This window comes from Lates calcarifer, linkage group LG15 (genome assembly GCF_001640805.2).
Source record: "Lates calcarifer isolate ASB-BC8 linkage group LG15, TLL_Latcal_v3, whole genome shotgun sequence".
Classification (NCBI taxonomy): Eukaryota; Metazoa; Chordata; class Actinopteri; family Centropomidae; genus Lates; species Lates calcarifer.
Window position 1 is genome coordinate 23,936,049 of NC_066847.1, and position 25,626 is coordinate 23,961,674.

Genomic DNA, 25,626 nt, shown 5'->3' on the forward strand with positions numbered 1-25,626 from the left:
GAGCCATAAGGGGGGCGTCACCACCACCTAAAGTTTAGTCACTCTAAATTTGTCATGAAAGAGTGTGATTGTTAGAAGGAGGAGACAGAAGCAACAGCAGCAGCAGCAGCAGCAGCGGAAAAGCAAACTAGTTTGAGGAAAGGCACAACATGCATATTAACTGCCTGCTGATACCATACGCTCTAATTTCCATTGAGACTTTTGCAAACAGACAGATAGACAGAAGGATATAAATATTTCCCAGTCAGCCAGTGAGAACAATCCTTTATGCATATAGATTTGGTATCAGTAGGTGCAGTAAAACCTAATGCTTCTCTCATCTCAAGCAAATAGACTGTCAGAGAGTGGGGAAGTAAGAGGAAGAGAGAGATTGACATAGTGATAGAAAGAGGGAAAAGTCTTTGTAGAGTATCTGTGTGTGCATGTATGTGCATCTGTTTTGTGCAGTGTTATTTTAATCCCACTCTGGCAGGCTCTCAGAGTAGTGCTGTGTCATTATCTATCACCAAACATTTATGTTGTCTTTTTGGCTTACTGACTTCCTGTTTGTATGTGAGTCTTTCTCTCGCTCTCTGTGTATGTGTGTGTGTGTGTGATATAACAGAAAACTGCTGTATCATCCCTTACTTTAAAATCTACTGTTGTCTTTTGGGTTTACTGTCTGATTGGCCACGAGGGACGAATCCAATGGCAGCACATCCATCGGGATGAAAACAAATATACTCTATATAATTTTAATATCTCATAAATTTCTCATGCATGTTTATTTATGCAGCAAAAATTGGATTTCCACTCTCTTTCTGAAAAGCTATTTCCCTTAACTTTGGAGAAAAATGTTGAGAAAGATTTGAATTAGAGTCATTCATGGTTTTATGCATAATCAACAATTAAAGGGAAATACTTTGATACGCTGAGTTTTCATTATATTTTGCTGCAGTGATGTAGTTTCCTTCATCTCCTCTTTAATCATTTCCCTGTAGGATGAGTGACAATCCCCATGTGGCTTCCTGTTTCTGTAAAGCTCTCATAATGAAAGATGTGTTCATAATGAGACGAAGATAAAGTATGAGGCATTGACATGTAGATTTATCAGCCGTCCATATTGAAACTTTACTGGATGATGGTACCTCTACCACCCAAAACAAGGATGATGAGTTCACAGGCCTCATTTATGACTATACATACAATAAAAAGTAAATCTATAGCAGATAGCATATAGAGTTCTATTTAATACATATTGTGTTATGTACCACATTGCAGTTTGTTTTTCTACATTGTTGGCCAGGGATTAAGAAAATGACTCATCACTAAATATTAAACCGAACACATATCCTCTGTCAGATGCAAAAAATTCTCAGTGCTCTGATAAATTTTCAGATGTGTCAGATTTCCCCATGTTACACACGGTGTAGTTAATTCATTGTCCATATTTGTGCTCTGCAGTGGAGAAACTAAGATTTATTAAGGAGATGTGTTCAGTCATTTCTCATTCTAATAAGGGAGGTACAGTAACATATTTCCCAGGGTACAGTGCATTCATTGTAGCCTTACCACAGGAGCCAACTGGCATGTTTGCACCAATAAATTATACATACTAGTATGTAGCATAGAAAGGTAATTATTGGTACCTTGAGGACCATTGAATGAAATGAAACTGTTTCCCCCAAATGAAGTTTTATGTAGTCTGTATTTAGGTGGTATCGCTTCAGGTTTACAATAAAAATCTGTTTTCCACAGGACCACTGAAGGGTGCTCAGTCAATGGAGTCTCAAGAAATTTTGAAAATAGTATGCATTTCGCTAAAGACTTGAATTAAGAGAAGTTCCCACTGTGAAAGGATTACATGACGAGAAACAGCCAGAGTCAGGATGAAAAAATAGTGGAAACTGTGGGTGGAGGGTGGAGGTTGTGAAGGCAGATGGGTGCAAATGTTTGGCTTCAAGCCTGGCAACTTCAGCATGCGTGTACACACACACACACAGAGGTAATTTCTGACTGATTGCAGCATCTCCATATGGTCCACTATAGTTTATATCCATGATACTCCTTTCACCCTGACCTTTGGATGTTAAATGGGCAGTTACCCTCAGTTTCCTGCTTTTCTTTCTTTTACATTCCATTTCTCTCATTCTTGTATCTTTCTTTGTCCTAGTTTTCATGTTTTTCTTCTGTGTTTAAACTAGGCTTTATGCACTTCCACTGAAGCCTTGCAGTATAATCCATCTCACCAAAATGAGTTTGGTTTAGTCTTAGACACATGCAGATTATTTTGGCAAACAAAAGTGGAGGCAGTTAAAACTCAGATGTCCCTGATAACAGGGAACAGTCAAAGTCAAAGTTATCCTAAAAGAAATACTAACTCTGACTAACTCTGTTGGAATAAAACCAAAAACCAACAGTGTTGACCAGTTGCAGTCAACAGTATAAAATAATGTGCAAACATTTTGTCAGCTTGTGCACTCAGGGCAGTTAGGTCCAAATGCTTGGCTTCATGTTGGTTGTGAAACTGCCATTTTCCTGTGCAAACATGCCAAATTGGTTATATTTGGAGTAAACTGCAACCTAATACAGCACCTAATCATATGTACAAATGTAAACTCGTGTGCATACCTAATTACACATATACATATTCATGTGTTGTATGTGTGTGCATGCTAGTGTGTATGTTGCGTGTCTGCATGTATGTGGGTGAGTTTGTGTGTGTGTCTTTGCATATTATTTAAAGGAATGATGGGTTGTCATATGCATTATTCACTAGTACTTAGAATAAGGCACCTGCCATATGGTTCCAGCATAAAATATCCATTTACTGGTGCAAGAGCCAAATTTATTTTATGCCATCAGCAAATTCTGTTAACAAGGGGGACCGAACGAGAGAGGGAGAGAGAGTGCGAGGAAAACAGAAGAGAGAGTAGCTCCTGGGAGGTTTTCTTGCCTGTGGTACACTGAAATCTCACTACCAAACAAGCTTCAGCTATTTAAATTGCTCGTGGTGTTTTGCATTTTGCTGCATCATGCCTCATTATTTCTTTACATGATAGTTAGATATTAAGCCTGATTAATTTTGAAACTAAATGATTTGCTTTAACTGAATGTTGTAACTGTCAGTATAGTTATATTTCTACCATTAACACTTTATATGGATGCTTAACTGTTCATTTTTTCTGCTGTCAGCACACCAAATAGATGTTCAACAAGGTGCCACTTGTCTATGTGATGCATAATACAAAACAGTGAAGCTCTGACCTTAAGTTTAGCGTTATTGCAACCCTAATGCAGACTGCCGGCATTGAACCTGAAACCTTTTCACACAGTCCTCAGTCAGTCAGTCAGTCAAAGCTTTAGTGGCACATTATGCATTATGTAGTGTGTACTTTAATCAGTTTTACTCTCCAAATAACCAAACTTACCAAAAACGTCCACATTTTTCTCAAAGTAGTTTACTGTCTTTGCAAAATTAGAGAGACTTTGGAGCACCATATACAATCCTTACTGAATATACAGCCTTAATGAATATACAGTAGTTTTGTGCAGACTTGGAGTGTGCTCTGTGTGTGAGTCTCTCCTGGTTGGAGTCTTGAGTTATCTGGTGGGTGGCGGAGTTGGATGGTAGATGGTGCCTGCTGGACAAGTGACAGGGACAGTAAATAAAAGGTTTACAGTTAGAAAATGTGCAACAGTTTGTCCTTTCCAATATTGTTAAACATAACTTTGAGTTATTGCAAACCATTCAAAGGATAATAAACAGAAGTGACCAGAGTTACAGATTTTTACTTCAGTGGTTTGCTTCATGTTTTTATCTGGTTGAACATGGAGGTTCTGTTAACTACTTTCATATAGAACAACAGAATGTAGTCCTACCGATTGTTGCCCAGCGTTTATGTGCCACTTGATACCTTTAGTAATTAAAATATTGGTCCCTGAGAGATGTCTGTACTGTAATCTCTAATGAACAGACTGGTTGTTTGTTGTGTAATATCCTGTTGAACATAGTCTTAACATGAAAACAGAATTTTTCTTCCTCAGGAATAAAGAAATCTGTGCTAAATTAATCTTTCGGTCATTTTTCTATTTCTCTCTGTCTCCAGTGTTCCTCGGCGTCTCTGGCTTGTCGACCTACCAGGTGCGCTCCAACAGCATGTGTGTCCAATGGCAGCCTCTCCTCCATGCCACATTATACAGAGTCTCCGTACAGTCTACACTCAGTAAGTACATTCACTGTTAGTGGGAGTGAATGACAGTGTTTGTATAAAAAAAAAAGGTGGAGAGAAAATTAGTTCATTTCTTGATTTAGTGCTTTCATTAGTTTTGCTCTTTGTGTGAGAATGTGATACCAGACAGGCAGCTCACTCCAAGTGTTAACGTGATTGACTTATTTGTTCTGAATTCAAATTAAGTACTGCTCAAATGTGGTCTGGGTCACACCTTTTAAATGCAGTTTAAAAAAAAAAAAAGTTTAATTCAGGCAAAGTTTTTGGGAACAAACAGTAGTCCTAGAGCGCATGCACAGTCACACAGTTAGTTGTTCTCATCAACATTTCCATGTGCACCTTCAGCCCTCCCAATATGTTCAGCATTCTACATTGTGAGAAACGAGGCTTTTGCCAGCTAAGTGACTGGAATGCGATTCAGTCAGTAAATCAAACACTTTTACTAGAGTTGTGATATTTGGTGAGGTGGCTGGATTCAGTTCCAAACTGTGAATATGTTTCCTTATAGATTTACAGTCTGTCTTCATGAAAACGTCTCCTCCGTTTACTGAGTACTACTAAGACGAGTCAGCCCAGGACTCAAGATACACTGTGTGTGTGTGTGTGACAGTTACATGTGTGTCGGTTATGTATACCTTTCACACGTCATCTGGTTTCATGTTGATATGAGCCTCTGAGGAAATGAATGTTATATATTTCTGTCATTCTCACATGGCAGTGGTTTACATTGTGAAGGATTTTTATAAATCTCTGTTTGTCGAAAGGAAGGGAGACTTGATATGCACGCAGTCTCTCCCTAATAAACGACATGGGAGGAAAACCACTTTGAGAATAGCTCATGTCATTCATTTCATCAGAATTAAGAGAGTAAGGAGTGTGACCTTTAGAAGCTGTTTATTGTGTAGATTATGCAGTTATCAATTGTTAAAAAGGGAGACAGAGGGAGGAAAGAAGGATTAAAGAAATCTATTTAAACAAATCAATCAGAAAAAGAGAAAAATAGATCTAAACTCATCTTTTTAACTTTTTGTACTTTATTCTCCTTTTATTTTACTTTGAATTAAGTGTCTACAATATAAAAACCTTAATAAAACCTTTGCACAAATTATCCTGTCAACAAGAAAGTATTCTGGAGCTGGTCCACTCACAGTCAACAACTTCAAGTTCAAATTTTATTTTTATCTGTCCTCAGAGGGCAATTGGTTGTGCAGCACAGGTTCATATAAAATCTGCAGTAAGAAACACTGTTGAAATAGTGACAACATTGTTGATATTTTTCAGTGGTTCTTTGCAGTAAATAGACAGCTAGAGAAAATGCCACATCGATACTTGGTTATCTCTAACATGGTTTTATTGAATGCATGACCCAGTTGACACTGGTTGATTCCTGCTTAGTCTTTTGATTATTTATCTGCCCAAGAGTTCATTTCTGAAATGTCATCAAGGGTCAAAAGTTCACAGCAGAACCAGATGCAGTGGTGGAGGAGTTTTTACTTACCCAAAAACCCCTGAGAGGATAATGAGAGAAGGTGCATGGGTATACGACAGTACAGGCTGGCAGTCTTCCGAAAGTTGTACCACTTTCATCACCAAGTTTCACGGAAGTGGGTTTTCACACTGGTAGCTCTTTGGCAAAAATATGTGTCCTTCCTCATTTATTTCAGCGAGGCTACTGTTGTGGTGCAGCAGGGGGATCATGTCACAGATAGCTCCAGGGGGGGAAAAACAGTTAATGTTGCATGAAAAGAGTCAGTGTCACCTCACAAGAGTGTGAGAGTGTGCACAAAAATGAGAATACCTTGTAACAAGCAGGGCACAGAATATGTGCATATCATGCTGCTGGCCTCACCAGCGTCAAGGAAGGGAATCTGGCTGAGTACAAAGCTGTCTGCTGGACCCATTTTAAGTTTTACTCCTGAAGCACTACTCCTTTTTGAAGCTCTACTCTCAGTTAAGAAAAGTTGCAGTATTTTTCTCCTGTACCACACAAGTATGGTTGTAAAAATTTTGCAAAAAGTTATAGAAATATTGGTGAATAAGGCTGAAAAATAAATTGGGGGACCACTGCATATGCACTTATTTGCGTACATATGCACAGGAAAGACACTTGTATTTGTGCCCCTTTTCCACTCAGGCGTGTCAGTGAGACAGAAGTCATTACCCGCATTACAGTGCCACACCTATTTTAGCACACCTTATTAACATTATTAATTGCACCTATTTGGTTATGTCAAAATGTTCTCTGTGAGAAAGGCCTGTAGCTCTGTTTTAAAGTGTTGATTAAAATAAATGGGAAGCTAGAGCTTGTAGACACACTGTAAATAAAAGCTACTTCCATTTGAAGGTAACATGAGCAGTAAGTGATGTTTATACACCTTTTACTGCTGTTTACTGGTGGTAGACAGACAGTGGAAGACTTTTCTCTTCCTTTTTTCTTCTTTCTTCCTTCTATTTATCTTTGTCTCTCCTCAGATATTCTAGCTGGAGTTTAGAGATTTGCTTTAATCCGTGCAGAGCCAACCAGCTGCCTAAACACCTTCTCAGATGGAAAAGTGCAGCCTCTCAGTGACAGCTGTTTCCCTAAACTTTATTATCTATGGCTGTTTCCTGTGTGGAGGAGGGGCTAATTTGTCACTCTCCAAGATGAGAGACACATTAGGAAATAGAATTAGACTAATGAAACTGACAAATGACAGCTATTAGTGTGTGTGTGTATATGTGTGCTTCCAGTTTCCAGTTTGTCCCTTTTTGGCTGCCAACATAAATTCTCTTTTTTTTATTGCTCTGTGATGCTGTACTTCTACAGCCTTTCAAAACAAACACTAAATTGAAAGCGTCTACAATCCAAAGGAAATTGACAAAGGAAGAGGAGAGAAATCAATAATATGATTCATGTCATTTTTCATTGGATATAATGATGTTTTCCTGCAGTCTTTTTTTAACTTCAGAATTGTCTAGTTACCTTACTTTTTGGTTCAATAAATGAGTAAAGCTCCACAGGCTACTGTTTGTCTCCTAATTTTGTGTTTGTTTACTTTTGTCTGTGATAAATCAAGAGATTGGATGAGTTTGAAGTATCAGAATCAATTTTGTGAAATTTTGTGGTTGAATAAAATCAACAAAGCATGAAGCTTCACCATGGAAACTGAGTCATGTGTTGAGCTGAAGATTTCCCAAATTAAATCCTACTTTTTCTTACCTGAAAATAACGTGTTAATATTTGTTTTTCTATTACGGATAATATTAAGTTATTTTTACATGTTTTAGATACGCAAAAGTGCATTTGTCTGCAGTTGGAGGCAAGATTTTCCGAAGTTTGAATCTTCAGGTGTTTGTGCAGTGTAGTGAATTACTGCTCAGCAGCTAACCTTCAATGTGCCGTGGAGCAAGGCACTTTGTTACCTGACGACTCCAATAATCCTGCTTAGTATCCAACTCTCTAAGAAAGTGATTACACTTGGCAGCTCCCAGGTTTGAATATGATTCAGTACATGGCTGAAAATGAAGACGTGTGCTCTGTAAATAGGGTTAATTCGAAACAGGAACGTTTAGGGGGATTTGAGCTTGTTAGGATTTTATGACTCTTGATCTGAACTTGACGTCATTTTTTGTTTTTGTTGTTTACTTGCAGATAGTCAAAGGCAAGAAGTGAGCCTTGGAGGTGGTGCTTCCCGACAGTGCTTCTATGACCTCACGCCCAGCAGCCAATACCAGATCAGCGTTCACACGCAGATGCAAGAAATGGAGGGACCTTCAGTCTCCATCACTGACATGACCTGTATGTTGCAAATGTTTTATGTATTGTAAATACACATGCTTGAATGTCTTACCATTTATTTAAAATTTTTATCAACATTTTTAAGGAGGTTGACTCACACTCAACCATTTTATCCTCATGTTTTACACCCATTTTTAGTCCACTGCCGCTCTCTCCTCCCTCACTCTAAATTTTCACCCATTACCTCATTTTCCCCAATTAATCCTTCCAATCTCTCTTTATGTCTCTTTCTCCTTCTGTCCATCTGTCCCCCCTGTAGCCACCTTCTGCCACGCATCTGTCTCACCTCTGCAACCCTCTCTTCTACCTCCAGCTTTCTTCACTGTGGTCAGTCTCTTTCTCTCTCTCTCCCTCTCAGTGAAGATAAATTCTGCTGTTGCAGTTCATTGATCAGCTGATGAGCTGAGGTGAAGCTCACAGCTCCAGGGACCAGGAGGGGTCGGTTCACAACCAGAATTATAGATAGATAGATAGATAGATATGGTCTCAGACACACACACACACACACACACACACAGATTCCTGGACTGATGTTGTTGATCCACAGATTTTGAGTCAACAACTGTGGATTAAATTCAACAGGAGACTGTACAGTTTGGTTTCAGCAATGGTTACTGGACTACAGACACTGCTAGTAGAAGTATTAAGATAATATACTTAAGTAAAAGTAGTAAAACCACCATATAAACACGCTTCATTTCAAGTACCATAATCAGGATATTGTGCCTAAGAATCAAAAATAAAAGTGTTCATTATGCAGAGTGCTAAATTATTATGAAGGTCTTATATTACAGGGTCATTATTAGATGAGTCTTAATGCTGAAGCTGGTGGAGAAGTAGATCATTTAACCACTTAATATATTGCTGGGTACTTTATTTTACAACAATGCATTATATTTTATAAGATGATCTCATCCTTCATATGTAAAATCTGCACAGTAGCCGAATTGCTGTCACACAAATGTAGTGAAGTGGAGGGAAGTTGTACAAAATGGAAATACTAATTAAGGTAAAACTACCACAGGATTGTATATAAGTACAGTATTTGTAAATGCACTTACTGTAAAACATGGTCCAGTAATACACTGATATCATTTGTCTGTGACCTTTTAAAAACTCATGGAAATACTTCTTGGGAAGGCACAGTGTGGAGAGAGACAGTGAAGACAGGAAACAGCAGGACGGAGAGAATGACATCAACAGCAACATGAACCACTCCTAAACTCCAGAAAGTCCCCAGTGTTTATTGTTCAGTGACATTTGCCACAATGTACTGGCGGGCAAAAAAGCTCAACAGCAAAGTTCACAATTGACTCGAACGCATTATGTGCTAATTATTTTAGCATGGAAGCCGAAGAGACATTTGCTGAGATAATTTTATCTACTTTGTGGAGTTATGTGTCCCTTCTGTGGGCAGTCGCCACCGTTTCCAAGATGATTTACTCGCTGTACTCTGGTTTGACAGAACCCACGGCTTTCTGGAAAGTAATTGGCTTGGCACTGAGGCATACCTTAACCTGGGGCTGTTTTTGAGTCTGAAAAAACAGCCTCTGGTCAGACAGATACTAGACTGATGAAAATAGCACCTTTGCTGTGCCCAACTTAGAGGAAGAAGGGAAGAGAGGTCTATAGAAAGAGCAGAAAGATGAAGTTGACTGCTGTAACTCGGTCATGGAAATATACAGAACAAAACACAACAGCGGTATATGTACCTATAGGCTGTAGACACTGATTGGATGAGAAATCTTTTTTACTGTAACTGAGCTGTTGGAGGAAGGAGGAGGATTAGGAAACTTTCAGCTTGATAGCAACAGCCTACTGCTCTCATGTGTTGTCAGCTTATTGACCCTATGTGTGTGTGTGTGTGTGTGTGTGTGTGTGTGTGTGTGTGTGTGTGCGCGCGTGCGCTTGTTTATATGTGTGCCCTGCAGATAAAGCTGATGATGGTACCACTTGTCACTGCCACCATGATCGATGACCTTGTCTTGTTTCCCTGTTTGTCTGTCTGTGTGTGTGTGTGTGTGTGTGTGTGTGTGTGTCTCTGTGTCCAGTGCCAGCACCCACTCAGGCTCCGACTGAACCACCCACCACAGAGCCCCCTCCCACCATCCCGCCTGCTAAGGAAGGTGAGCGAGACGCTAAACACAAACACACACTCATTCTTATGTGATTTTTTTCTAGTCATGTGGGTAAACTTCACAGTACTCTGGTTGCTTTTTTGTGATAACTGTCGTCACCTGACACCAAAGTTTTATCAGTCTTGAAATTAATTTTTTGTTATTGTTTTTGTTGTAATTGTAAAGTAAAACCGTGCAGGCAAACTTGTGAATCATTACACTGTATATACACCAGCTGTTATATGTGATAAGATATAACAGATGCAACAGATATATATAATAATTTCAATTGTTTCTGTGGAGGTAAGGAAGATAACATTTTTGAGAGGAATTGTGATTTAAATTACTCTTTTGAGTAATTGGTTTATTTGGCACCCATTCCACTGTATATTTGAAATAGGCAGGTGATATTCCAACTGAAATTTTGATGCAGAATGTGGAGTTATTCAGTGGTTTGTGTATCTTGAAATAAGTATCTTACTTTAATTGGGTAAATGCTAACTTTGATGCATTAAATTGGTGTGTAAAATCGGATCTGCATTGGCATATACTTTCCATCAAATGATTTGAATTGGGATTGGTGGCAACAAAAATCTAATTGAGACATTGCTACACAGGGAAATGTAACCAAAGTATATGGAGCAGTACTTATGCTCTTAAATTTAAGACAGACTAGCCAGCACAAGTGGCATGGTTTTGAAAGAGGAACAGTATATTACTTTTAATAGAGTAGCTATGCTATGTCACCCTGTGCTCTTTACACAACTGTGAACTGTGTTTAGTTTCAAAACATAAATAGTGACCTGGAAGGAAATGTGGGGATTTGGGGGGCACTATAATAAAATTAGGGAGCGTAACTTTAAGGTAAGCAAAAAGGGAAAAAAGAAAAGTGCCCCACAGGAAGTCAACGAGACATTTACTGTATCCACAACGACTTTATTGTGTGAAACGTACCCAGGCTGTGGACTGTGTCTGATGCCAAAATAAAGTAATACTACTCTAATCCTGGTTTATTAGCTTATTACCTCAGGCTTAGCAGAGTTAACCTGACCGCTCCCATCCAACTTCAGCTTCAGTACAGTCTCTTTTAAGCACCTAGCATATTCAGTCCAGCTACCATCTATACACAAGGCACCCTGGCTACAGCCTACAGGGTGCACCTCTGATTGACAGCTGAATGACACAACTCTTGTATTTACAGTATGTACTATTTCTTATTGTCTTTACTCAGGAAGCTATACTGCTTATGAAATAAATTGTCCTTATGAAGGAAATCCAAACATATCATAATGATCATAATGACTTTAAGACCAAGGATTAAACTCCACTGTACTTTAAACCTGAATGTAAACAGTAAATGACTTGTGAGATCAGACAAGTCAAATATTCTCACTTGGGTTTTTTTTTCCAAAAGGCTTGACAAGCTTAAAAAGATTAGAAACAAAAGGGTATAAGTTCACAGTCCGACCGTCCGCCTCCCGCCCAGACGATCCTCCTCCTCTGTTCCTGTCTGATGGGCTCAGGTTAAAGGCTGACCCGCAGACATGAACCGACACACCTGCTGAGCCCGTCTGTAAGCATTTCTGTCTGAGTTTCTGACCTTTGTCAGGCCGATGCCTCCGTCCGTAATGACAGGCAACCTTTACTCAGGACAGAGGAAAGAGAAAGTAAGGTGCGTGTTTGTCTGTAAGTGGGAGAAAGATAGGCAACAAAAAAATGAAAAAGACAAGAGGAAGAGAATGAAACGAAGTGATTGACAGGATGAGAAAAACAGGCAGACATAGGGCTGCAGACAGAAAGCAGAGGGAAAATGGCAGAAAGAGACAAAAGAGGAGAAAGACACAGTAGTAGCAACAGGAAGAGGGAAGTGAGAAAAAGACGTGCAGCACAAAAGCAGAGATATTAGATTAGAGGCCTGGGTTCACATCCACAGTCCTGTCTGTGGGCAGGTTTAGGCAACAAAAGCACTTTGGTTAAGATTTGGGAGAGACTGTGGTTTTGGTGGAATGTAAATAAAAACTGTCACTGTGAACTTTTTCTGTATGAAATCACAACTTTTCCCTAACCTTAACTAAGTGCTGTGAGTGCCCACACATAACAATAAAAAGATTCTGTAATGCTATAGTTGATACGTTTCCTGCAAAATGTATTTGCTGTTGTAGTTTAGTTGTATATAAACATAATTCTTAGGAGACAGCGTTGGTTCAAGACAGGTCACAACACAGAATGAAAAAGTTTTTATCATCACATCAGAATCAGCCACATAAAACCTTTTAATCAAACCATTCTCCAGCCGACCTTTAACTTGACATTTGTGAAAAGCACAAACACTTGACTGATGAAGTTCTATAAAAATATACGATTAAAGCATTTGTCTCTGAAGAAAAACAATAACACCAGAAGATTTTTGTATCATTTGATATTTCCTCCTCTCCTCTCCTCTCCTCTCCTCTCCTCTCCTATACTTTCTTGCATTTAGAATTACAACCATTTTTCCTCATAAACAGTGTAGATACAGTTCATGTTTTTTCCAGGAAGTTATGCAGGCTGACATGGTCTTGAACTGGGCTTTGGAATTTAGCGCAGACTTAGAGTTTGAAAACTTGTTAAAACCACAAAACAACTTTACAGCAGCAAAGATAAGGCTACTGGGAGTCATTTAGAAACATGAGAAGAATAAAAGCAGAAGGAAAAGTCACTGCTGGACCAGAAATATGAATGAGCAGCTTACGAAGGAAGAAGACAAAAACACCAACACATTGGATATTGAACATTTTTGTGGTCAAATAAGAGTTTGAAACTCTAAGTTAAAGTGTGTGTCATACCTTTATTCTTATAAACTCTACAGTGTGCAGATTAATCTGAAGACACAGTCTTTGCATATTTACCCTGTTCCAGAGGATGTGTATTTGCAGAGCTTCATACTTTGCATATTTACTCAGAGTCTGCATATATTAGACAGCCAGTTAACATTCAGCTTATGCTTTGTCCTTCGCTGACCTTCATTTTGTATGAAATTACTTTTTAAATGCAGAGACAAAATGATGTGTTGGCTAAATCTCCATATCTCTCTTGGCTGTACGTCCATCTGTTTGTCTGTCCAGTGTGTAAGGAGGCCAAGGCTGACTTGGCGTTCTTGGTAGACGGCTCCTGGTCCATCGGAGACGACAACTTCATGAAGATCACGCGTTTCCTCTACAGCACCATGGGATCGCTGGATCTGATTGGACCAGACGGCACCCAGGTCAGTCACGTGACATATGCGCCAAGGTCACTTTACTTCAGAAAGGAAGGACATGCATCATTACACAGGGATAGATTTCAGAACTGAAAATGTTAGAATGCCGTCTTGACCTCCTCACTCTGAATAGTGTTACAGTCTCCCTGGAGTGCTGGTATTCACATTTATGACTGCTGGTGGTTCTTGTGTGTAGTCTAAACGTCTGTGTTTAGTGAAAATTACTGTATATACAGTCCCATAAGTTAACCAACAGACATACAAACGTGCCTAAGGCTTTTAATTCTTGTTCACTCTCTCTCTAATTTATTCTCTTTGTTATAGCACTTTCCTCTTGAAAGATGCATGCTCATGGGAAATGCAATGTAAAGCAGATGCTGAGGATCTAGCCAAAAACAGCCACACTGAAAACCATAATAATGATGAAATAAAGAAATCACATATCTTAGTGTAATCTGTGGCTAAAGAGGCCAGTCACAGGGGAGAAAATGCTGCGAAAATATATATATTTTTTCACTTTAAAATATCTTTTCGTTCCATAATATTCCAAACCACCTCACCCTCTTTCATATGCTGTAACCCATTTCACCCCCAGCTACCCAGAAAAAGAGAAGGAGGAAGAAAAAATTGTTTTAATTTCCTCTCAAATGTCCCTGAAACTAGACTTTCAGTCAGTAGATAATGGAATAAAGGACACTGGGTGCTGTATATCCATAATGAAAGGATGGAGTGTGATTTATCAGCACGGCCGGGCTCTGTCAAGATCTGCAGCATGCTTTCTGTAACCTGCTAGCCATCTCATCCTTTTTTTTTGTTTCATTCCCACTGGTACAAGTCAGACATACAGAAATAAAAACTCTGGCTTTTTTTTTTTTTTTTTAAACTCCTCCTCCTTTTGACCCCTATGCTTTTGGCTCATTTGGTGTTTGAGGAAGGCTGCTGCCATTGGTGTTAATTGATACCGCGAGGATGCAGTGGAGCCGAATCTCACCCAATTTTCTTGTTCTGTGCCCTGAGAAATCAGCATGACCACAGCCTCGTATCTATATAAAAGTTTAGGAAAGTAAGAGGGAACTTTAAACCCCCCTAGTGAGTCAATCTTTGCTCTCTGGAAGGCCTCTCTGTTGCCGAGCAGTGTCCGATTAACTCCACTCATTTGCTGCCACTGTGTCTTGTGCCAGAAAACATTACTTCTCTGGCAGGAATGGTGGTCTTAATAAATTAAGTCTAGATGCAGTAAAAGCTGGAATAAACATCAAATGGTTGAAATAGTGAGTAATACACTATCAGCATGATTCTTAGTGTAAAATCCACCATGAGCAATACTTTTAAAACTTAATATACTAATAATACTAAATCACGTTACCACGGTAACTATTACCATCTCGGCTGCCTCTGAATGTTTCTCATGTATCAGGTTCATCAATAGGTAATGCCAGGCTCTAACTTGGGGCAGTAGCTCACTATTGTCATTGTGAACTAATTCTTTTTGTGCTTCCCACCCGCATGCCTCCCCACTCGCCCACCCCACTATGTCAGCAGAGCTCAGGTGGTTCATTTGTCACACCGTAGAGGTGCTTGCTAAACCCTTTTCTTTCATTTGTGTAATGTCTGCTGTTAAGCAGTTTGCTACCCTCACTGTGTGCCCCATAACCCTCTGGCAGCAGGCTACCGAGAGCAAAACAGTGGCTGTAATGTGAGAGAGTTGGCTGTACAGTAGAGAGAGAGCTGGCTGGTAAATGTAGGCAGCCCTGAGCCAACAACAGCACCATTAGCAGTCTGGAGGTAATGATAGTTGTTCGCCCCTCTTAGAGTAAGGCAATTAGATTGATCATAGCTCTGATTTGGGAGTTTTAACACACATATATGTGTTAACACACACACACACACACATATATATATATACATACATATTTGTGCATTTTCACCTGGAGACTTGCATATAATAAGGCTGTAATATTGTCTTTTTAACATCATGAACTTCTGGCCCATCTGCTCAGAATGAAAAATATAAAGACCACCTGCACTGACCAGGTGAGAAATGGTCAAATCTGTGACCCGTTACCGCTTTCGCCTATTAAACCTTAACATTTCTCAGGTGTCATGTACAGTTCAACTTTCCCATCTGTACAGCATTCACTCTGTGGGGCTGTTTAAGCACACTCAATTTGTATAATTACAGCATTTCCTTCAGCGAACAAAGGTAGCATCTGTTTGATACTGTTGTTGCTGTTGAGAATAAATGCAGAAATTGCAGGTGATAATGAGGGAGAGTATTAGATAGATATTTGGACGCAGAGCACAGTAATTTGGCTTCATAACACACAGATAACACCGCCTGAGCTGCTTGGAGTAATTTGGCGTCTTGCTTTTTGTATTGGAGGAAGATGAAACGAACCTGTGCGCTCAAATATAGAAACACACTGCAGTGGTATTGTGACTGACACGAGCGTGAGCCGATGACGACTGATTTTGAATTTTTAGGTGTGAACTATCCCTGTAGAGCAAGTTTAAAAACAACACGGCTCAGACAAATGGGAGTTTTAACGTTGTATACTTTGATTTGACATGTGTTTTGAATTTGTTTCACTTATCTGTCTCTCGGTCTCTCTTCAGGTAGCCATTGCTCAGTTCAGCGACGATGCTCGGACAGAATTCCAGCTGAGTTCCCATGGCAACAAGGAAGCGCTGCTGGAAGCCATTCAGAGGATCAGATACAAAGGAGGAAACACCAAGACAGGTCAGAGCAGTGTATTAGTGGGATTAATGTGGTAATAGCTCATACAGCACAACCAGAGAGGTAAATTGAGATGTCAGTTTGATACCTCAGTCTAAATGTACCAAAACAATCTCCTCACAGGGTCCATTAATAGCTGTTCTGGAGCATTTGATTGTATTACTCAACCTTTCTCCCTTTGCCCATTTGTCATGGAAGAAGTAGATGTTAAAATTTCCATTTTCAGGGTACTTTAAGGCCTCCTTTCTCATCCATTGTTGAGATTGAAAGTTCATTCTTGACCCTTGGAATCAACCCTTGGCTGTTTACAAAACAACCTCACCACAAGCTCCATTTGTAGCTGATCTGGAGCTTTCAATCATTTGTCCAAAATTTTTACATCCACATTTTCACAAGCCCATTTTCTGAGGAAGATTGCGTGATACACAGTCAGAAACCTCAGAGCAGCTACTAAGGGACCTTGTGGTGAGATTTTTTTTTGCCAATTGTAGTTTCCAAGGTCAAAAATGAACTCAACTTATCAGAACCAGTCTTGATGAGTAAACTCAAAGAAAGCATGTTGTGAAATTTGAAATATCGGCATGAAAATGAAATTTTTCCTCTGCTTTAGGATGTTTGTTCAAACTATTGCGGAAAGGAAAATTTTTAGTTCAGGATCAGGGTGTGCAACAAGCACTTTGGGTTGTGAATCCTCTGTAAAATTCATGTGAAAGTGTCCAGCTGTGCTAGTACATAGAGGGTGAATGTCAGTAACCTTGGTGCATTAATGTGGCTTTAAAGGTAATGCTAGTTGTTCAGAGCACTTTAACTCTCCTAAAGTCTGGGTCACAGCTCAGTGTCTGCTCAGACTAATTGTATCCTTGAGCTTTCCTGTCAACTCCAGCACTGATTGTACAATCACCGCCCCACTTAACCCTTACTCCCTCACTTCTTACTCCTCTTTTTCCACTGTCGTCTCCTCTTCTCCCCTGTCCTCACCTCCCTCGCCTTGGTGACAGTTCACTCAAGTTAGCTTTCCTTTCTCTTCATCTTCCTTTCCATCATTTTCCCTCTCTTCTTTGTCCCCTTTTTTTTAATCATCTTCTGTTTTCCCATATCTTTAACATCGCCTTCTTCCTCTGTTCGAGCGCTCTCTCTTCTTCCCTCTAAACTTTCTCATTGTCTGTCTTTCTTCTGTCCATTTCCAATTGTTTTAGCTGACAGAGCAGCGCACGTGTGTGCGCCTGTGCGCACTGTCTACAGCAGAATAGAATATAAACCATGAAATATCATCTTCCCCACACAAAGGGAGAGAGGAGGCAGCTAGCTCTCACAAGGTTAGACTACTGCTCACCGGCTCACAGTTTCTCTGTGTCTCTCTCCCCTATCTCATTGTCTCTCACCCACTCATGTACACATAACATGCACATAGAATTAATCTTCCTGAATAGCTCAAACATAATGCCTATTCTTTGGGCTGTCCTTATTCCACCATAGAAGCCCACACAGCACATATTTTTAGATTATGCTTTAGTGTGTATGATAGTTTCAGTTTATTAAACAAAATAATTATTTATTTCCACGTCTGTTTTTTCATTGCTGCTGCCTCAGACGAAGGTGGAGATTATTCCCCTGTTTGTTTACTGAGCCTTTTTTATGCTTTAGTTTTAATATTCTCCCTTCCTCTGTGTTTCATCACGTGAATATGGCACTTAAACATGATGCAACAATGTTTAACTTTACAAGCAAACAATCACTGAGATTTATACTGCTAGAGACTGTGCCCAAACCTCCACACTTACATTTTACTCCTCTGGTCCATTGAGAGGTAGAGTACTTGTGTGTCAGCCTAAAGTTTTTTTTCACTCTCCAAACCCTAAATTATTCCCTTTTTTTCGTTCTTAAACCTCAAATTCTCCGTAGAGACCCTACCAGGGCCCCTCACTGTGTCTAAATCCCCCAAAGCCCTCAAATAAAAGACTGTAGCTTTCTGCCTCTTTAACCCTTAGCCTCTGGCTGATATATCTGTGTAGAAGCCAGCAAGAAACCCCACAGTTTCAATGCCTTGTTATGTTTTTACTGTAAGTGCCTAGCTTACTTTGCATCCTCTGTTCTAAAACCCCTGGGTCAAGCAAACATGTCAAAAACAGATTTTGTCAGACTTTTTTTTTTGTTTGTTTTCCTTTTCTTTTTTTGGGTGAGATTGTTGTGTGAATCAGTTTGTGAATTCATGTTCATTCATTCTCAGAAAGTTCTGCTTCATTGCATGTCTGGGAGTTTCCCACTAACCCCACCATCTCAGACAGTCAGCCACAGAGCTGCTACCGTGGCGGCAGCAGTTTCTTGCTCAGTGGCACTGCAGACTGAGGTTGCTGCTTGAGGAGAAGGGACAGCTATTTATTCACCTCCTGAGCCAACTTCTACTCATGAGCCTCTTCTCTATAACCCATTTTATAAACAGTATGTAAATGATGCTGCCTTCTTTAAGACTCTACAGTCAACTTTTTTTCCGTTGTCAGTACCCTCTCCTAAGAGTGTGAGGGAAGGGTATGTTGAGGATTCAGGGTGCTGAAGCTGATATTCTGGGATTTGGCTTTTCACTATGCATTTATTCATTAAGGCATTAGTGAGCCTCTGAATAGCGTGGTGAATGATTGATTAAATGTAGCTGCTGCTGTAATAGTCTTTATCCCTGTAGTGTATGTACTGTATATGAGTGTGTGTGTGTCTTTTGAGATTGATTTTCATGCAAATCCTTGACACTGCCTGACTGTACGGTACATACTGATAGAGGAATTGTGTTTAGGGGCACACATAAAGGTGTGCTTGATTTCCCAGTGTGTGTACTGTATGTGTGTAGGCATGTTACTTACAGTATGTAAACTAGTGTTGCTTTTAATCCATAACTGCAATATTCACACATCAGATTAGTCAAGATGTGATTTGCTTCCTATGATTTTACTGCAGCAGTCAGATTGACTTATTCCTGTTTCTGCTGTAGTAATGCAGTTGTGTGAGACCTTCACTCAATTTTCGAGGTTTATGAGTCTTTTATGAGCTCAAGAATGAATGTATGAATAGCCTATGAATGAGTTTCACCAACTATAAAGAGGCTATTCAAAATCTATTGTATATTTTCAGCAATGCATTTGATTATCCAAAATCTTTTCAAATCATTCTTAGGAACCTACAGTAACTTTCTAGAGATTAGAGGGTTTTATAGCTCTCTCAGTTCATAATCACCTAGAGAGAGCATTACAGTCTCTTCCTTGTCATACAGATTTCACCTGGAGCCACAAAAGAACAGGGAGAAAAAGTCTCCTACTTCATTATGTTGCACCCACCAAGGCTTTGGATGCTAAAACAGGAGAGATGATTTCACCTATTTTTACATTCTCACATTGTTTCCCTTCTTCAGTGACAGCAAGAAAACTGCTTAACTGTTGCCAGACAGGAGGACAAATCCAAACTGACATGGATTAAAGTGATGGATCGCTGATTGATGACGGGCTTCTCAACCCAGCATCCACTGACATGTTTGTTTTGTTGTCATTTTTTCTCACCCTCCTCTCATACATGCTGTCGTCTTTTCTTTTTTTCATTTTCTCCTTTCCTCTTACCTTTCCCTCTATTTCACCCCCCCACCATACTCTCTTTGTGCCCTTTTACAGTACTTGCTCTTCTCCTCCATCCTCACCCACCCACTCAGCCCCACCTCCTGCTCCTCCTTCCAATCATCTCCCCTCTCCTCTGCTCTGTCCCATGTCTCACTTCATGCCTGGCTAGCTGCTGTAATTCCAGTCTTGCCCAGCGCGATCAGAGGACAGTGTAGAAACAGATGTATCACTGGCAGATATCTGACAATGCAACACTTTACAGGCCAAGCACTCTATCATTTGTCATCACTGACAGCTTAGTGCAAAAAAGAAAAAAATAAAAACAGCAGGAGGAGGAGGCGAAGATGTGGTCTAAGGGTTTTGGTTAGAAATTGGGAGACATTTTTATGTTTACGTGAAACACTCTCGCTAGGGGTTAGTCAACTTATTGGCCATTTATTGCTTCGAATGGTATTACTTTTAATACAAGGCTCCCTGATGCTCCTCTCTTAATAACTAAGGCAAACTCTTGAAAACATAAGAAGGAGTGAGTGGAGAAAGTGCAAAAGGACAAAAGGAGTTGAGAGGATTAATAGCAGGGATTGCCCATGTAATTATGAAAAGGTCAGGTGGAGATGAGTAGATGAGCCATATGAACTATTTATGCGAATGGACAGTATGCAAATATTGGCATTAAATTGAAATGACCTACCTATGTATGCTGATGATCAGGAGCCTATGCTTATCGGTTTACGTGCACAAAATTACTAAATCTGTGTGTATGTTGTTGCATATATACAGTCTGTGTGACGTCTAGAAGACTAGACTGTTATTTTAAGTGACTGTACCTCATACTTGGTACAATAATGACCATCCTTCCTCTGTTCAGAGGTCAGGTTCACTTCACTTATCAGTAGCAAAAGAGTTCTCTGGAGGCAAATACATCAATAGATTTGTCGTATAAATACAGCATGAATGAGCATAATGCTTTTTTACAGAGTTGATTTCACCTGGCCAACAAACTGTACTCACTGTTTTGAATTTTATTTTACAAAACTTGAGAGGCTAGAAACACAACACAATGATACACATAAGGCATCATTAAATCCACTGACAAATGTGCATTGACTCTGTCTTGTTTGCTGGTTGTGGGTGGGTCTCAAAACCTTTTAAAGCTGTCTGGACAGATTTTATTGACTGATTAAATCCATTAGCAGGTGACCTATACACTGTTAAAAGTTCATCTAATGTTTTTTTTTACAGACTGGATTGTGACATTTTAATCTTAGTTTGTCTCATCTCTCCATGTTTGTATTCTACTAAAATTCAGAGGAAATTTTCTGTTTTCTTACATATTTTAAATGCTGATTGCCACTTGACCAAAATCTGGTTCTGGAAGAATTTCAGTCTCAGGCCAATCATTGTCATGTAATAATTATGAGCTCAATAATGTGTTTTATTAATGTCAGTGGAATACATGTTTTTAATTAGTACTTACATTAAAATTGTAGCACAGGTCTCCAGCATTCACCTCCATGTAACAGGTGGGGAAGAGGGCATTTTTTTGTTTTTTGTTGATTGTTGATGGGCTGATTCACACTTCCAGTTAGTTTTGTCTGCCAAACATTTGTTGGTAACCAGCCTTGCTTGGGGAAAAAATGCTATCCTTTCGTTCCACAGTGTTGCACCAATAGATATGTGAAGCATCATTTCAGATGGTACTACAGTAAGAGTGGTGTGGAAAGGGTCTAAGCACCACCTATGGTAAAGGGGCCATACTAGTGGTTATTAATTTTGTACTATGAACGTATATGGTACATCACTACTGGCCATGTTCCCAAGCATTCTGCGTGGTTTCCTTTTTGATTTTTTAGTATGTTTTTCCTTCAAGGCAGCCATTGATTAACATTTATTTCACTATGAACATAATCTGGCAGAAATTTATAAAATGGTTTGAGTTAGATAATGACGGTAAACATCTTGGCAGCATTTATTTTCTCCAAGGTTTTATTGGTCAGTCAGAGACACTTACACCAAGGAACTGACCAATTATAGCAAATGGTCATACAGTTATATTTGGTGTTGATGAATCTAAACAGCAGAGTATTCTGCTGAAAGAGCAACCCCTCTTAAAAAGCAAACACGAACATTTAATCTTGGTTACATCAACAAGGGAGCATGAGCATAACAGTGATAGGTGTCAGGTTTTATATCCGTGCTATACATCTGCAATAATATGACTGGACATTACTAGCCACACAGCTGTGAGTGAGCCAATGATTGAGAAGTATATTGGAAACAGTTGATGTCAATCAGCCAAGAAAAGTGGAACTTTAGTGCATTTCAAGAAAAAAATGCGAAAAAAGTGTAACTATGTAAGAATAAAGAAGCCAAGAAAAAACACATCTGTTAGTATAAATGGGTGTATGTACTAAACATTCAAAAATAGAACCCATTGGTGCGGTTGTTCTAAATTAAGTGTTTTCTTTCTGTCCTCCATCAGGTCGGGCCATAAAACATGTGAAAGAGTCCATTTTCACCACAGAGGCCGGAGCCAGAAGGGGCGTTCCTAAGGTCCTGGTTGTCCTGACTGATGGACGTTCGCAAGATGATGTCAACAAAGTGTCCAAGGAGATGCAGATGGAGGGTGGATATCTCATATACCAAACGCAGAAATTGAATGATCTGTTGTTTGTTGAAGTCCTGGGAAAATCTGGAAATTATAGTTAATTGACACTGGATGTACAGTATTTTATTTGGTACAGTACAGGCAAGATGGAGGACAGAACCCCATTCAACCTCCAAGTTCCTGTATGGTGTATGAACTGTATGTCACATTGTACTTTTATAGGCAATCAGACTCCTCAAACATTGGTTTGAAACCCATAAATCAAACCACATATTCCATTAGTCTATTTAATCTGTTCCATAGATTTTAAGCTTATAGTAAATCCGCTTGTTTAATTCCATTCTCAGGCTATATCATCTTTGCCATCGGCTTTGCGGACGCAGACTACGGAGAGCTGGTGAATATCGCCAGCAAGCCCAGTGACAGACATGTCTTTTTTGTGGACGATTTGGATGCTGTGAAGAAAATAGAAGAACAGCTCATTACCTTTGTCTGCGAGGCTGCCACTGCCAGTGAGTAACACCACCTTATGTTTAAAACAGAGAGAGGGTAAGAAACCGGGAGGAAGAAGAGGTCAGGAAAGTCAGACAGAGATTCAGGCAAGGTGAAAGAGGCAGGGAGAAGATTGAGAAAGGACTCTTGTTAGTGGAAGGACATGGAAGGAAAGAAGGATTTATTTAATGGTTGAGCATTTCAGATATTACAGATGAAGTAACAGACTCTTTTCTGTCTTTCAGCTTGTCCGTCTGTTTTGATGAGTGGTAACACAATGGCAGGTAAGAGGTGCAAATTATGGGGAAAAATAGGCAATAACAGTCTCACAAGTCCATCTACTGTATCGAACCCCTGTATGGGGGGGACTAATGATAATGATGGCAGTAACATAATGACATTGTAGGTAATGATGATAATGTCTCATGCAGGTTTCCGTATGATGGAGAAGTTTGGCCTTGTGGAGAAGGAGTACAGCATTATACCTGGAGTTTCTCTGGAGCCGGGGTCTTTCAACAGCTTCCCGTGTTACAGGTTACACCGTGATGCCATGGTGTCACAGCCTACCAAGTGAGTAACACCACAGTAAGATGGAGAAATATGAAAACACCTTTCTGTTTTAGTTGAGAAACAATGAACTTGGCCATTTCTGTCACTGAGGCTGACAAAATATTAGAAATACCTGAGTAAAGTACAGTTCAACAGCACCATACTACAGCTGCCAAAATGTCTGTAACACTGAACACTTTTTTTTTTAAACAGTCTCAACAAAAACTGAACATCTCACCTCTGTGGAGAGAGGATTTATTGCAGGGCTGTTGTCACATCACTATTTTATGTTCACAGGGTCACCTGACAGCATGTGCATAAATACAGATCAACCTGCACAGTGTGATCAGCTATATTGGCATAAAAAATAAGTGACAACAGACAGAGCTGTTGGTGACAGTCTGTTCAGATTATTTGTTTAATTGTTTTGCGGGATACACCTGAGAACAAATTGTGAATGCACAAATATAAATATATATATAAATAGGATGGTTCAGTTCAGTCAACAATCATCATTATACATGTTTATTAAAACAGTCGCAAACATAAACATAATTACTGGTATGTAAAAGTAAAAAGTAAGTTAGTACCAGAAACTGGTACTACCATGTAACCTTCTGTTACTTCTGTGTTGCATTAATATTTTGATCCTACTAGAGACTTTCCCTTATTCCCTTGGACATGGGCAGCGTTCACTGTCAGTGGTCAGCAGGACACAAACACCACAGGTCTTTTGAATTATCAGCCAGCAGCAGATGCAGAACTATTCAACAGTCTTGCCAAAGAAAATGACTTTCTGGCCGATAGCAAACTAGTGGGGAACTAACATGAAAAGCATGAAGGCTTGAAAGCTACCATGTCAAAGATTTCCCCTTTATCTTTGTTAGGATTATCTTTTAGCTCACAAGAGTTCAAGTCCCACTCATAACACCTGGGCTGTGTTATTATGTTATCTTACACATTCCACACAGTGCACCTGTCCCCTGAGCCAACAACCAAGACAGTTGAATTTGTGCCTTTTACCTGGGTTTAATTATTTTTCACTATTAGAATAATATTTCTGTATGCGGTACCCAGACTCTAAATGACATACATTTATCTGATGAATTCATGTAAATACAGTGTATGCGCCCATTAGACATTAAGACGTGAACATTTCTGCTTTGAGAAAGCCTCTCATTGTTTTCAAAACTTTCAGAAAATGCAGTTATGACAAATCGTGGCATTTTTGCAATAAAAAGGAAATGTAATGAAAGCGCTGAGTGCAAGCAGATTATTGCAGTAATATATTAAAAATGCCATGTCCACTTATCCCTGTAATTCCTACTGCCAATTAATACAAAAAGCAAATAAGCAATTTCAGATTCAGGCCAGCAAAGCTGAGTCATAGCATGGTATTCCAAAACAATCACAACCTGTAAAAACTGCATCTCCGGTGTCACGTTTAAAGCTTTTCATCACATTTCACCAGTAAAAAAAGCAAGAAAACACATATCTGTGCACTAATTAACATTTACTGCACACATCCCAATGCACATTCTATGCCCTGTAGTTTCTCATGGAACAGACGCTCTGTTCTTGTAATACACAATTACCAGCGTCAATAATTCAGCTTGTTGTGAGAGGAACCACCTCAAAACACTTGTAGGAGCTATTGTAGAATCTAGTTTGATTAGACTTTGTCCAAGTGTTGAAAAAGATTAAAGTTTTTAAGGTCATGTCTTCTGGTTTCATTCAAGAGTTCATCTTGTACATCTCAAGTGGGTTTCAAATTGCTGATTTAGACCATGGCCACTTGTAATTAACAGGTATTACAGCAGCTGGAAAACATTCTCAGAGATAATTACAAATACAGGTCAGAAACATATAGATTTACCTAGCACTGCACCAGAGGGAAATCTTCAAATATGAAACCCATGCATACAAAAACTTCGCAGGAGCATTCAGTACCTTTAGTTGTGCTATCATAATGTCTTTTCCCCTGCAATGTTGTCATTTTAGGAGCTTTTTTCGTGCTTTATATGAGCTTACTTTATATAGCTTCCTTTTCTGTGATTGTTCCGTTTGTGAAAAGTGGCATCGATGAGTGCTCTGAAAAGTTGAAGCTAAGATGATTTGAACCTGAAGTGCTTGGAGGCAACTGCACAGAAAAAAGGCAAGGCTTACTGATCAAAAAGTGGCTGGCACCCAGAGACGGTCTGAGGCAGCGAAAGCACTCTAAAAGCATTCACATCAGCTGACACTTTGAAAAAGACACCTAGTAGATACATGCCTGTAGGGCACAGCTAAGTTTGCTGTCT

At 39.5% G+C, this 25,626-nt stretch overlaps 1 protein-coding gene across 1 annotated transcript in view; it reads left to right on the top strand.

Moving 5' to 3' along the window:
- The window catches only part of col14a1a (collagen, type XIV, alpha 1a), a 127,297-nt gene that overhangs the window by 52,829 nt on the left and 48,842 nt on the right, over nt 1-25,626 (top strand). Inside the window, exons 23-31 of the mRNA XM_018686105.2 lie at nt 4,089-4,205; nt 7,843-7,989; nt 10,041-10,115; nt 13,211-13,350; nt 15,961-16,084; nt 22,160-22,303; nt 22,633-22,797; nt 23,023-23,061; nt 23,209-23,347. Coding sequence (XP_018541621.1) covers nt 4,089-4,205; nt 7,843-7,989; nt 10,041-10,115; nt 13,211-13,350; nt 15,961-16,084; nt 22,160-22,303; nt 22,633-22,797; nt 23,023-23,061; nt 23,209-23,347 — 1,090 coding nt within the window. The remainder of the gene's footprint in view (nt 1-4,088; nt 4,206-7,842; nt 7,990-10,040; nt 10,116-13,210; nt 13,351-15,960; nt 16,085-22,159; nt 22,304-22,632; nt 22,798-23,022; nt 23,062-23,208; nt 23,348-25,626) is intronic.